Source organism: Colletotrichum gloeosporioides (genome assembly GCF_011800055.1).
Source record: "Colletotrichum gloeosporioides strain Lc1 chromosome Unknown consensus_27, whole genome shotgun sequence".
NCBI lineage: Eukaryota > Fungi > Ascomycota > Sordariomycetes > Glomerellales > Glomerellaceae > Colletotrichum > Colletotrichum gloeosporioides.
The window spans coordinates 162,996-177,806 of NW_025544672.1; the positions used below are offsets into that span (position 1 = coordinate 162,996).

A 14,811-nucleotide genomic window follows, 5' to 3' on the forward strand; every position below is an offset into this window, starting at 1 on the left:
CAAAGGGACTTTCCTCTCCGACTTTCGGACCGGTGTGAAACGAAACACATTGTTCTCTCCCTGCCCACCCTTCCTCCCCCCAAACGCAACCTTGCTGATCGGTGATGATCGATTTCCTTCCCGCCCCAAATCCGAGCCGAGGACAGGATGAGATTGGAGAGAGGGAGGCATTAACGGCGGCGGCGGCGAGACGTTGCTACCCGTGCCATCCACCAGCAACTGTTAACCGACAAAATGTGCGGCTCATGAAACACCATGAGGACGGCCCTGGAGATAAGGCATCCAGCGAAAGAAGGTGAGGTCACACCTCTACACGCCGTGACTCGCCGTGACTCGCGAAATGCGCACCGGCACGATCGAACCGAAGAAGGGGGCTCGGAACCGGGCGAAGATGCAGGCAGACTTATTTTACCGCCGCCGCGGCAAAACCTCGAACCTCCTTGTGTCACCCAGGGGCTGCCGTCTTCCTTACCACGTTCTGGAAGGAACCGAGACGCTTGAGATGGGACGAAAACAGCAGCGATGGACACACGATGCGGCGAAAGGAGACGGGCAAGGTTATGGGTAGGGCCTGCTGGATGTGTAACAAGACTTTTCTTCTACCCAGCGCTATCTCAAGGCCAGCTGCATCAGGCTTCCCTTACATCGCAGCAAGGCAACAGGATCGCAGGGTCGTCTAGCAGCGGCGGCACTAACACGAGTAGGCAGGACAATGGGGCCCCTCGGAGAGTTCAGTCATCACGAGTTGGTTGACAGGAGTCAGCCAGCACAGGAAAGATGGCTCCTCGATGCGACTGCCCGTCGTATGCGAGCGCCCGTCCGACACGAGAAACAAGGGTGGTGGGCTGCAGCATGTCACTCTGTAAGCGTACAACATACTTTGTCTGCCCTCGAAGACCCTGGATCTCGCCATGAGAAGGGGTTCCTGCTCGCAAACCTCAGAGATTACGGGCAATAACAATGCACACACGGAAAAGAGGTGAACAATGTCCATGCCTGTTGCCATTCGTAAACAATCCGGCACGCTAGAGTCGAGAGTCAATCGCTCCTGCGCAGCTGACCAACATCTGAATCGCTGGTAGTCTGGAGGGGGGAAAAGGGCCCCCTTCCACCGAGGACCTTACCCAAAGCGGCCTCCCGAGACAGGAACGAATCTCAGCGCTCCAATTGGGCCTCGAGATTGTGGTTGGTGTTGGAGAGACATGCTGCCTCTTTGTTCGAAGCGATGGGGGTGGTGGTCGTTCTTTGTTTCTTGTCGCTCACCGCCTCCTGTGACCCTTTCCCCCACGACGAGACCAACATGGCGATTGGATGGGACCTGGCGGAAGGGGTTGGAGGGAATTATCCCGTTCTTTTTGGTCACTCGGAGAAAGCCTAAATTCTTGCTGCTGAAGCTGCTCCCGAACCCCCTGCTCTGGCCTTCTTGATGCCGGAGTCTCCTTGGGGATGTTCCCTTTGTCACAGGTTTTCCAGACAGGAGCTTCTTTTTTCAATGTCTCATAAGCTACTTCAGCAGCTAGGGGAGAGGAAACCCCGAACTACTGGCAGGTACTGTGTCTCACAGAGGCTTGAGGCGACCAGGCAAGGCCGTCGTGGCTCCGGCGGCCCAGCTCGCATTCTCGCAAGGTTAGATCGTCAATGTAGCTACCCGTACGGCTTACGGGTGCCATGCGTCGCGTGTGCAACTCTGCAACCCTCTGCCCTCCGACGCCACGAGCTTGACATTTCAGAATCTCATGTGTCAAGAACAGTTTTGGGCGTCGAGGAGGGGGAGAGGAGGGAAAGGATTGGCGCCGGGCTGGCGTGGAAGGCAATGGTCTGCGGCCTGCAGAAGCTACACACCAAGAAAGATGCCAAATCATCGGAGAGCAGAGCGATGGAGGAGCGAACCTGTCGATCACCTCAATGGTTCCCTCCCACGTAGGCCGTGGGGAACAGTTGGCGTTGCTCTCTATCCCTCTCTTTTTCGGCGCTACCCGCTGCTACCGCGTAAAGAGATGCATACTACCTTACCTAGACCGTGGTTGCAGTGAATCCTGCCGCCAGTCGTCGCAACAGCAGGCCATGTCCTCCTGAATGCGGGGTATTTGCGTGGTGAGAGCTAACAGGCGCCCCCGTTTAATGGAACAGGGGGGCGGATATGCGACGCGGGGTGGGAATTGGCTCGCGTTGTGTTCGAACTCCAGAATTTCCCCTCGCAAGTTGCGCCAGCCCCTGGATCCGCGGGCGCGGGTTGGTGCAAAACGTGAGGGGTGAGAAGGACAACTCACACATGGAGTCTCTGGTCTCGTCGGGGACGCCCGAGGCGGCACCATCGCGTGCCGTTGTTCAGGTCTGAGGAAGGGACGCAAGAAAGTTGGAACACAATCCTGCGAGTCCACGGTGCCGCCAGCGACGCTCAGTGTCGTCAACAAGCAGGACGTCTCCTAGCAAGATATCTCTTGGCTAGGGAGATATCTCCGGGGAACTGCTGCTCCAGGGAGAGAACAGGCCACAACCTAGTGAACAACGAAATGAGAGGAGGCGTCGTAAATGCCATGGAAAATCGCGAATTGTTTTTGTCGAAGCGCCCGTTAGCTTGCCCGTCATCCCGCCATGATGCCCCCCGTCGTCCAGAGGACCGCAGATGAGCATGTCCAGGACGAGGTCAACAACACGAAAAAGTGGAGGGCATGCATGTGCCGGAGATTCTTCTCGCACCGATGTTCACTCTCCTGATTGAGGGCCAGTGTTTACACTGCAAACCGGGCCACTTTGGTCCCACGGTTGCCCGGAATGGAGATCAACAAGCGGCCGGCTCGGCATTGGCGACGACATTTCCTGCGGGATATCCGCAACGAACCGCAAGTGAGTACCAAGACGGCACCGAGGCCGTCCGCTTCGTTTAGCGAAACTTTGCGAAATATCTGAGATTCGCGAGCCTTTGCTGAGCCCCAAAACAAAACATGAGAATTCTTCAAAACAGAACAAGGCTCGGCATCTCTTCTTTGAAGCCTCGATAGCGTCTTTCCCGCGTCGACGGCTTTGTTGCCGCGCAGGGACCAAAGAGCCAGAGGCCGTTGGGAATCTCTTGGCGGTGTCCGAGCCAGATCTCCCGTTGGTGGCCAGCCAGCAGGAAGTTGAAACCCCGCCAGACATGTGCCTGTGAGTGGACGGAAGCAGGCATGGTATGGGGGGTGCTGCGGCTCGGACGGCCGCGGTGGTGAACATTGCTGCTGCTGCTGCAACACCCGCGGCGCGTGCTCGATTCCGCATCCCGCGCTTCATCTTCTGGCTGCTGCTGGGCTCTGTTCGACGCCAAGAAGTCGCAGCTGGGAAACACACTTCTGGCTTTCGTCCGCAGCGGTTTGGCTGGCGTCATGGTGCATCACACAGTGCTCTGCGATACTTTGGTCTCACGGTCTCGGCAGACTGAGACTGCTGCGTGTGACGGGCGGCGGCGGCGGGTGACGGGATATTGGGGTAAACTTCTGCATTCGGGATTGAATGCGCGGCTTGCCCTTTGCCGGCCTTGCTGGCTCCGGACCTACGGCATCTTCATCATCATCATCACAATGACATCCACAGCGACGGGACAGGCTTGTATGGGGCAAGGCCCAGCAAAGCAAGCTTTGAAGGGACGTACAGCTTATGATATAATTGATGTCACAGCGTTTTGCCTTTTTGATGTGCTGGCAGTCTGCTGCTGGCGGCAGCCGTGGGCGAGCTTGACTTTCCCAGTGACCCGAGGCCATGCATGGCATCGTCCAGCATGGCATGGCGATGGCATGGCCCGCGCCCTCCTTAGCCTCTCATTGGGCGAGTCAGGAAGCAGACGGGCCGGGATGAGGGCTGTTTGGCTGAAGCTTGTCTTCCGGGCGATGGGCCCCTCTGCAGGATTCCTGTTCTGCAAAAAGTTGCTGTGTGGCTCTTGAGAGCAAAACACCCAGCACTTGCATGTGGATGGAGGCATGTTTGGCGTGAGGATTGGGCCCAAGAGGGGTCAGCCCGCCGACCGTCGGACGACGGCACGCTAGAAGCGCCTTGCATGTACCCGCGACGGGCTTGTGAAGAAACCGGGAATCACAACAGGCTAACAACGAGCTGCCTGTTGTCTAGCGGCTAGAGCAACTCAATGGTCGACGGGACGGGCTTATTTTGGCTTTGTGCTTGGGAAAGTTGGCAAGACGAAGCGAAGGACCGTCGACTGTTGTTTACCCTCCGTGGCTGGCATTCTGCAGACGGTTTCTGAGATTATTTTGGCGCTGCTCTAGCTGCAACGCAACGCTAGAGGCCGGAACGCCTTTTTTTGGTGGTGTTACTCTGGTCTGGCAGTGACGGGCCACTTTCACTTTTACTCTGCGGGCAGCAGTCAGATGCTGAATGCTCTTTGCATTGGCATGAGCATTGGCGGCATGGAGGATCCAGAAAGGGCTGAGCTTGCCTGAGCTCCATCAACTGGCAAAGATCAAACAGCTAGCCCCCAAGCAGTTGCAGGAAGTGCTTTGCGGTAATTGGGGCAGGGTAAGGGCATGGCGCGCCATAGTCCGTCTGATGTGCTCCATGGTGCATCGAGGACGCAGACGTTCATGTGCGTTCTTCTGATGTCGTTCTTGCGAAGGGTAGCCTGGTAAGGGTTGCTGTAGGGGAAACGGATTGCAGCCGAGGGTTGCGGGTAACGGGTGTGCCTGATGGTGTAAGACGAGGATGGCTGGCCATGGTGTTCGGAGTGCGCGCTGGGGAAAACTCGCGCAGGCGAGCACGACAGCACCGAGTAGGAGAAAATTGTCTCAATTTGATCGAAGGCTGGAGACGCAAAACCAGGAGACGGCCCATGCGGGCATCTGGGGGGCACGATGTCGAGTCAAGGCCCGGCGTTTTGGATGATATTGTCATGGTCTCTGGTGGTGCAGCTGGAGCCTGGCGCAGCTGGCAGCAAGACAGCTAATATGGCGGCTATTATTCCTCGGCAAGAGCCGGGCCAGGAGAAGGAATATATCAAAAATACCCCAAACAAGCTGTGGACTGCGCTGAAAGGCTGATTGTTCTGTGAATAGCAACAGAGTGGAGGAAACAAAGACAGCGGCGGAGGGGTGTGGTGCTTTAGACCAGACCAGAGTCACTTGACTGGACACATGCAGGGCCTGAGGGTGATTGCCTGTTTTGCTTGGTATTCGTGATGGGTGATTGGAGATGGATGGTGGTTTGAATGGTGATTGGTAGCGAGACAGGAAGAAGCAGGGCAGCAGGCCAGCGGAGGACAGAGTGGGAAAGCAGAGGTCAGAGCTCGCCTTGTCAGAGCTAACCTAAGGTAGGTAGCTGGCATTGGCTGCAGGCTGCAGCAAATAGTGGAGGATGGAATCGGGGACAGATTGAAAGATGAGATGAGACAACGCGGAAATGGGCCAAGAGGAACGGACGGCTGCCTCACGAGGACAGTTGCGGGCTTGCAGCAGGTGCTGCATGTCGACGGAAGGGTTGTTGACTTGGTATGCGTCTGGTCATGGCCATTGCTGACACGGCGCCATCCATCGACTGTAACCCGCGACTGGAGTGAGAGTGTTTGTGGTGTAGCGTCGTAGCGTCCATTCTTGGGGTGGTTTCTGGAGATTATCGTTCCAAGGTGAACCAGCGGTGACCTGTGGTCATACGAACGTAATATGGAACAGACATGTCACTGCTCGCTTGTTGACCGAGATGAGCTAACGTGAGCCGGTGCCAGTGCCGTTGCCAGTGCCAGTCAGCAGAGGGAATTGAATGGGACAGGGAAAAAAAAAAAAAAAAAANAAAAAAAAAAAAAAAAAGAGAGGACGGATCCCGCGCGCCGTCATCTCGCGTGTCCCTCGGCCTTTCACCGTCAGACTGGGAGCTGTCGCTGCGAGGCTCCCATCGCCCATTCACCGCAAGCGATGTGGATGCCGTCAGGACTGTCCCCGTCGCGCAAACCGACCACTGGAGGAGCGAGAATTGGTCACCAGCACTCCACCGTGTCATTCATTTGGCTGTCCACCCTCAGTGGGTGAGTGGATGTGAATTGACGACGGGCCTTCGGGCAGTACGTACCGACAATTGCCCGGGAGGCGGTGATGGACCTTGGCGGCCTTGCCATTCCCGGCTGCCGCAAGGGGTGACAAAAAAAAGCACGAGCCAACGCTCACAGTGGGAATCGACGGCTGCCGTTGGCTCCGTTTTCGGCTCGAAGCTTAGGTTCCTTGGCGCGGTACCCGACGCAAGGCGACAAAGTGCCGCAGCTTCCCGCCGACGACAGGCGTGCCTCAAGGTCCCTCAGCCGTGCGCCTCTGGGTGTTTCCAGAGCGAGATTGACTGCCTGCGCACCGTGTGGGGCCCAACCAGCTCCAGTGTCTGGATCAGCACGCCTGGTTTAGCCTCCCCAAGACTCCGATCCATCTCCATTTCCCGCCCGCCTGTCGATGATGCTGGTCTCCTGCTTCCTGTGCTTGCCCTTTTTCCGCCTAGCCGCCTTTTCATCATTCAATGGGGAAGTTTTGCTTGGGGAGGGCCCCCCTGCGAGCCCTGAGAGACAGGGCTCCCCCCACTGACACTTGAGTTTCCTCCCCCCAATCCAGTAAACGTGCCACCCCCGGCGACGTACGGGAGAAGACGCGAGAGAAGAAAAATTCGAAGCAGAGCCAGCATCCCCACGGCTGCTCGCCGGGGAGAACAGGCGAAGAAAAATTTCGCAACAAATTTGGGGACCAGTCCGAGCTCAGCCCAGGGAACAAAAAGTTCAACGCATTTGTTGACTGACTGACCGACGGGGTCCAGCCCGCGCAGGCCAACACCGGTCCCAGTCCCCAAAATGAAAAGCGTAAAAAACACGAGGTGAGGGTTTTAAAAAAGGGCCACAAGGAAAAACAAAATAGGGTGAATGAGACCTCACTTGGGGGAAAAAAGCCGCATCGCAATAAAACCCTCCGCGCGGTTTGCTTGCATCCGCATCCGCATCTCCCAGCGCCCGCTGCCCTTCTCCCATTGTTGCTGCTGCTGTCAACTGTCAAAGCTGTAGCTCTAAGCTCGCAGTCCGCAGTCCGCAGGTGCTGCTGCAGCGCCCTTTTGCCAAGATCTTCAAATACCTTGCACTGCCAAGCCAAGCAACTTTCTCTCTCCCTTTTGCCTTTTGAGGTCTACTGCCCCAGGCCCAAGATCCAAGAGATCCAGATTCCGAAGGTCTGAGGTTGATCCAAAGTCTGAGCCTTTTCTTTTTCCTCGGCAACCCGCGTCCACGCATCTGGCTCCCTTCCCTTGTCCTGCCTGGCCTGCCAAATTTCCTGCAGAAACGCGACAAGGACGCACAAAGGGAGGACCCCCAAAAAAACCACCTTACGCCAGACACACCAATCGCACCTTATTCTGCTGGTGTTTCCCTTCACCCCCCGTCCGTCTGCCCGCCTGACCAACGACAACGAGGACGACGCGGAACAGCTCCTCAGGAAACGAAAGACGACTTGCGTGTTGCACTGTTGCAGCGACCTTATCCGCATCCCACGCCCTCTTACAGCATAACGCCCACATACCCGCCCACCCATCATTCAATCAATCTGCAATCACTCGCCCGTCGCCCACTCTTCTTCCCCTCCGCCGGTCTCTCTCTCTGCTTTTCCCTTCTTATTGGAATACAGACCAAGCGAGAAGGAGAGAAACAGACTGGAATCTACCAGCTGGCACACACACACACACTCATACGCCCACCCACCCACCATCAATCGACACAGACACCACGCACCACACCACCCGACCACACTTCCCGAAGCAACGGGCAGCACCAACGAGGCGGTAAAGGGAATTTGCCTTGCCCTCGCAACAAAAAAAAGCTGGACGAGTGACCTCCGCTAGGCGCGGCCTCTATCCGTACCCGTCGCCACTCCCACCTCTCTCTGTCAGGTCCTAGGTCCTAGGTCCTGGCCCCGTTGGCGTTGGGTTTCCCCGGCAAATACTTCTACATACCCATCTGCCCCCTACCCTTAACTGGCTGTCCCAGACACCACACTCCTGCTCGGCCAGAAAAGAGCCCAAGCCCTCAGCCTCCGAGCATCCTGAATTCATCCCACGTCCATCCCCGAACACGCCAAGAATAACCCGGAACCTGTTAAACTTCTTCCAACCCGCCCGAGCATCTATCCCAGCGCACAGCACTCTACTGCCTACCGCCCGTTGCCGTTTATCCTTTCCAGATATTTCCCTCGCACACACGCCCAACCCAACACCAACACACATCACTCTACACTACCTTTCCTGCGCCACGCTAGGCCCGACGTCATCTGCTCGCCCACGACACAGTCATCCTTGTGCCACGCCCAAGCCCGCCCTTTCATTTGGGATCTACACTCCGATTCAGTTATTCTTGTACACCCAGGACCCTGAATCTACCTGTTCCCATCCCACCAACTACGCCTCACATTGATGCAACGCCCGGTCGTCCTATAATCTCCCTCAACTGCCACTACTACTTCAGAACAAGATCCCTTTGACGATGTTCGTTCTGTCCTTATAGCCTCACGGTCCCTAGGGACACTTTTTGGTCAGCTGCAGTTGTCTTCCGAGACCATCTCCCGCTCTGCACGTCCTCTTGAGGGCAACCCGCTCTTCGACATACATAACAACAAAACATCCATCATATACAAACCACTACAAGAGCCGCTTGTGCGAGCCCTTTTACTACTACGACCGACTACTACCATATTCTCACGAAGTCGACCTTCGACCGGTTACGCCTGCTAGACGCATCGTTGAACGACTTGGCCTGGAATACCACCCTTCGCCACATCTCGAGCCGAGAGCCCGATATAACCCTTCAATCACCTCTTGACCGACCTCACCTATCCACAATGACGCACAACACAACACACGACGCCGCGACGTCAAACGTCCTGGCCTGGTCCACACATTGCGCAAACATGCCCGCCATGGTAGAAGACGAGACCGCCGATGTTGACGAGCCTCCGGAAAATCCCACCCAGGTGCCCGTCTCTCCCATGAGCAGCATGTTCAAGAGGAATCCTATCCGACGCACTACCTTGGACCATAACACCTCTCTTCTGACGAAGGCGCTCCACAGCCCTTCCGAGGACGAGGACCCCGAAGCCCGCCCGGGCATGTCCTTCTTCGCCCGCCGTCGTTCAATGGCCAGCAACATCAGCCTGGCTTCCACCGCCGACTTGACGAGCGACACTGGCCTTACCAGCCCTTCTCGCGCCAACACTCCCAGCCCTCCCATCCCCGAGATGCGCTTCCTTCGTCTCAACGACGAGCCTCAGAAGCTGGCAATGCAAGCTGCCGCTGCTCGTCCTCAGGAGCCCGCCCAGGAAGCTCCCAAGAAGCGTTGCATCCAGTTCGCCTGCGCAAAGCCCAAGCCTGCTGAGCCTATCCAGGCCCAGCCCATGGTCAAGGCCCCTTCTGCCCAGGAGCCTCAGCGCAGAAGCTGCATCAAGTTCGCCTGCCCCGTTCCTCAGCGCCCTGCTTCCACGCAGAACACTCCTCCTCAACGCTTGGAGATGGCCGCTGCTATGCTCCAGCCCCCTTCCCTCAAGGAGAGCTCGCCCGCCACTGTTCGCAAGGCTCGCTCGCGTTCCCCGCGACCTACTCTCGCACCTCCTCGCATCGCTGTCGACGTCAAGTCGCCTACCACCAAGAAGTACATCACCGCCAACGACAACGACTTGCAGAACGAGTCTTCTCACTTCCACGAGTTTGCGAGCGACGTTCCCCGCGAGGATGACTGGATTCGCCACGCCTTCACCTCTCAAGGCCGCCGCATCACTGTCGACGACACCCTGCAGAAGGAGAACGCCATCCGCAAGCTGGCGATTGAGGCCGAGGAGGAGGCCGAGGAGGAGGAGAACGAGGATGATCTTGAGACCGCCATCGACGACGATGAGGAGAACGATGCCGATGATCAGGACGATGAGGAGGAGCAGGACGACGAAGACGATGAGGATGACGAGGACGATGAGGATGAGGATGAGGACGACGACAACTCGGATGGCTACAAGACCGACGAGGAGACGGGATTTGCTGATTCTGACGAGGAGGACGACGAAGACGATGATCTCAGCCTCTGGACGCCCGGCCGCTCTACCGCTCAGAAGATCGACACCACTCCTGTGGCTCGCCGTCCCTCCCTCCCTGAGCAGCTTTCCGATTCTTCAATCGCCTCGCGTACCAGCCTCCGCGCTCGCCGCGGCAAGACCCAGCGTATGAAGATCCGCCCCGGCACCCCTGAGCTCCCCGACAGCACCGACTTTGTCTGCGGTACCCTCGATGAGGACCGCCCCATGGAGGATGCCTACATCTCCTGCCTCGCTGCTCGCAGACGCGAGAAGCTCCAGCTTATCCCTCAGGACATTGACCCCAGTTTCCCTGCTTCGGACCCCGAAGACGAGGGCGAAGCGGAGATTTACAACCCTGTTCACCACAGCAGTGACGACGAGGACTTCCTCCACGGCAAGATGGAAGACCTCCACCATGGACAGGACAGGAGAAGAGGTCGCAGGAAGTCGGAGCACACCTCTCCCAAGCGCTTCCGCTCTCCTCCCCCTATGAAGCGTCGTGCCTCTCCTGCGCCCATCAAGCGCCGTGCTTCTCCCGCACCTATCAAGCGCCGCGCCTCTCCGGCCCCCAAGGCCCGTGGACGCTGCCTCTTTGACGGCCCTTCTCCCCGCCGTCTTCGCTCCCCCCCTCCTACCCAGGCACTGCGGTCTCCTCCCGCATCCCCTCGCAATGTACACGGCGCTATTACCTTCAAGACTCTGGCCTCTCGCCCCGGCCTTACTGTTACCAAGTCTCTCCCCCGCCCCCCCTCCATGTTTCCCCACATGGCCAAGGGACGCCGCACAAAGGCTCCGGCCAACGACATCCACGTTCGTGGCGCCATTGACATCGTCAAGGGCCTGGAGAGAAAGCGACAACGTCGCAAGGAGAAGTTTTACCAAAAGTACTGCAACCGCGCTCGCAAGGGTCAGATCCCTGAGCGCAAGCCACAGCGCGGTCTCGGCTGTGAGCGTATGAGAGAGCTTGGTCTGCTCATGGCCGGCAAGATCGACCAGGGCAACTACGTTCTCTCCGTCTAAATTACAGACAATTTTCTGCATCGGGTGGGGTTTGTTGATTTGCATTTACAGCGAGACTAGGGGTGTCTTGCTCGGCGTTTAGCATGGGATGGTGCATGGCATGGGAGAGGAATTCATGACATATATGATATTATTTACTGTCCGATGGACTGTACATATCTTTTACACAGAGGCCAACCCGACGCACGGGGCCTCGTACATTTCTTTCGCTTCATTTTTCTTGTCTTCTATCGTTGGGACGGAGCACGAATACCCCTGGAATGGCGTGTTTGAAGGCTGTATGGTTGTTTGAGCGAACACATAGCATTAGGGAGCCTGATCAACTGCATTCCTGCGATATATCGCAGATCTCCAACAACTTGTCCACATCGCATTTACAGTGACTCATTGCCATACATGATGACCACAAAGCTCCTGACAGGATATTTATGGCCTACCGCAATGGCGGATTCTGCCATCTACGTGACATTGAGTTCGAAGTAAGTTCGGATGCCTCAACGTGTTGAGTAACTGGAAAATCGCAACGTGTTCCTTCAAACTCTGCATATATGGAGAGACGGCGACGATTTAGACCTTTAAAAATTCACTGCCTGCACAACATCATCCTTTGCTTGCCGTGATCCTCACAAAAAGGCCAGAGTGAGTTTCGCTCTGACGCACCAACACCTTTTGCCTGCCAGGGTGGAGCATCTCCGATAAGTTTTGCCCCAAATATAAGGCATAAGCACACCTCAGCACCTCAGCATCAGCACCGACCACAAGCAAGTTGGAACCCGACAGCACACAGCACAGCAGCAGCACTCCACCCCAACCGCTGATAGCCCAGTCCAGCCCACCATCCAGCCAGCACTCAGCAACCCGCACAGCACCGTCCGCCGCATTGCCTTGTCTCTTGGGAGCAAAAGTCCGAACAACGAATCTATCCCGACCTCAATCTACCTATCTGCTCCACCGCATCCCCGAACCAACCTCACATACGCACAATAGACTTGATCTTTCGTCGTCAAGATGTGGATTATTGATTGGTGTACGTACTCAGCTTGCTGTTTCTTCCTCTCGCGCTCGATGCTGCCGTCTTCATCGCCGCCGCTCCTGGGCCAAGCATCCATCCCTGGTCGAAGAGCAATCAACTGACTTGTGTTCCATCGCAGTCTACAACGTCCTCTCGAGCCTTGGTCTGCTCAACAAGCACGCCAAGCTCCTTTTCCTCGGTCTCGACAATGCCGGCAAGACGACTCTGTTGCACATGTTGAAGGTACGATACCCGAAAGCCCAAATCGGACCGCAAGCTGCCAGAGACCTCCCGTCTGCCATGGTCCGGATGCGCCGATATGGGATATCAAGAGCTTTCGGTGCCGACACGAGGGACAGTGGCTAACACACTCACCAGAACGACCGAGTTGCTATCCTTCAGCCCACTCTCCACCCCAGTGAGTACCTCCCTGTCCCAACAACGTTGACGATGCCGCGGGAAGCCGTGCGCACGTGTCCTCGAGTCCAGCTGGAGCAAAACTGACCACCTTGCGTCTGCAGCTTCCGAGGAGCTCGCCATCGGCAACGTGCGCTTCACAACCTTCGATCTCGGCGGTCACCAGCAGGCCCGCCGCCTCTGGAAGGACTACTTCCCCGAAGTCAACGGCATCGTCTTCCTCGTCGACGCCAAGGACCACGAGCGATTCCCCGAGGCCAAGGCCGAGCTTGACGCTCTTCTCTCCATGGAGGAGCTGGCTAAGGTCCCCTTTGTGATCCTCGGCAACAAGATTGACCACCCCGACGCCATTTCTGAGGAGGAGCTCCGTCACCAGCTCGGCATGTACCAGACGACTGGCAAGGGCAAGGTGCCTCTGGAGGGTATCAGGCCCATCGAGGTTTTCATGTGCTCGGTTGTCCTTAGACAAGGTGGGTTTCTCCAGTGCTACCGATACGCGCGAGGAGCATGCAAGGCTAACATCAGCAGGTTACGGCGACGGTATCCGGTGGCTGTCTCAGTACGTCTAAGCATGGGACCGACTGCTCTGGGAAGAGCTGGTCAGGCGGTGTTTACGGCGGAATGGAGTACACGGGCGATTGGCAAGAATTGGCAAACAAAAAGAGTAAACGTCCGTACGGGAACGAAATCATGGTGCCACGTCTACGATGCTCCGGTTCAAATTGCTCGAAGGGGCCGAGTCCATATCCTGGCCCTTTTCGAACCTGATATCCTTGGGGGGTGAAAGTGCGTAATGGGGCAGGTTTGCTGCTTTGGAAGAGCTCTGCGTGTTGGTTACTGGGATTATGAGTACGCGGCATGGCGCAGAGCTCGCTGCCCAGTCGGCCACGCAGCCAAGTCAGTCAAACACGAGGCAGTATGTACGGTTTCTAGGCTAGAATACTCATTCGGGCCCGGGAACTTGGAGAATCTGGTTATTGTGCGTTTCAATCGTTAGCCTGCTATGCTAGTTCTGCATCAACAACAAACATTATCAACATCAATGTTTCGGAACGGTAATGATGGTAGAGGTGCATATGTCACATTGTGTTTCTGAAGACGACGTAATGCCTAGGTAGGCAGACGCTCCACGCAAGGCGCTGTGCCGCTGTGCCATGGTGATCCCGGCCCAGAGGTGATGCAACCGAGGCCACCGTGTCAGCAGGCGGGATGTAAGTTTGGGAGGCGTGGGAAGCGGCGACGTATGAGTGTGGCATTTTAGGATTCACAAGCCACAGCCAAGATTTTCTTGATTTCGTGGATGACGACGATGATGATGATGACAAAGTGTGCTCATTGATGCTTGAAAAGCAACGAAGCATTCAAGGCATTGGCATTGCCCGGCTCAGCCCTCCGAGATCATCGTCGTCCCGCCTCCCCCCATAGCCTTGGACGTCGATCTAAGGCCCTGATCTGCTATATTCTCGTGTTTTTTAACCCCTTAAGGGCTCTACTTTAGAGGCGTAGATATAGTATATATACTACTACTAAGTTAACGTTAACTAAAAGTATTAAAGTAACTATAAATAATAAATATCTTATTAACCCCTTATACTTAAGTAAATATAGAATTACTAATATATAGCTTTAGTTACCTAAATTTACTAATTTTAATATTAAATATTTAGATCTTATATCTTCTAAGTATACTCTTATATATTAGAGTAATCTATAAAATAGATTATAATTTTAAATACTTTAATAATAATAAGAGCCCCCTTAGTATATAGGAGATATATAAGGGACTAAACACCTAGCTAGAGGGCTTAGGGATAGCTTAGCTAGTAGAGGCTAAATAGATAGGAAGGTCTATAGGTTTAAGGTATAAAACCCTCTATAATAAGGACTTAATAAGTACTTACTAAAGACTAAAAAAGAAGGAATTTAGAAGAAGAAAGTAAAAGTAATATAATAATACTATACTTACCTTTTAAGTACTTTTTCTATTAGTTTAATTTAATTATAGCTTATAGCCTCTAAATACCTTTATAATTCTTTTACTTCTACTCTACTTTAGGAAGGTTAGTAATAATAATAGTACTATATATCTAAGTAATACCTACTAATTAAACTAAAGAAGTTATACTTAGTATTTACTAAGTACTAAGTAAAATAGCCTATATAAGCTTATATAGGGAAGATAACTTTAGTGAATAATTAGAGGATAATATAAATTAATAAGGGGAGGTAAGAAGTTATACTTTAAGTAAAGCTAGAAGTTTTAAAGAGGATAGGCTACTTATACTAAATACTTACTAACTAGGTAGTAAGTATATA

At 54.9% G+C, this 14,811-nt stretch overlaps 2 protein-coding genes across 2 annotated transcripts; both read left to right on the forward strand.

Moving 5' to 3' along the window:
- Nucleotides 1-8,825: 8,825 nt before the first annotated feature.
- On the forward strand, nucleotides 8,826-11,066 carry GCG54_00007416 (uncharacterized protein; the record flags this gene model as incomplete). Its single annotated transcript, XM_045407397.1, has 1 exon — nucleotides 8,826-11,066. One exon carries the CDS (start codon nucleotides 8,826-8,828, stop codon nucleotides 11,064-11,066), a length of 2,241 nt encoding a protein of 746 aa, XP_045266842.1.
- A 1,008-nt stretch (nucleotides 11,067-12,074) lies between these two features.
- GCG54_00007417 (Small COPII coat GTPase SAR1) lies at nucleotides 12,075-13,064 on the forward strand (the record flags this gene model as incomplete). The annotated part of the gene is made up of 4 exons (XM_045407398.1): nucleotides 12,075-12,093; nucleotides 12,218-12,436; nucleotides 12,600-12,965; nucleotides 13,024-13,064. The coding sequence occupies 4 exons, from the start codon at nucleotides 12,075-12,077 to the stop codon at nucleotides 13,062-13,064; spliced, it is 645 nt and encodes a 214-aa protein (XP_045266843.1).
- Between the last annotated feature and the right edge of the window lie 1,747 nt (nucleotides 13,065-14,811).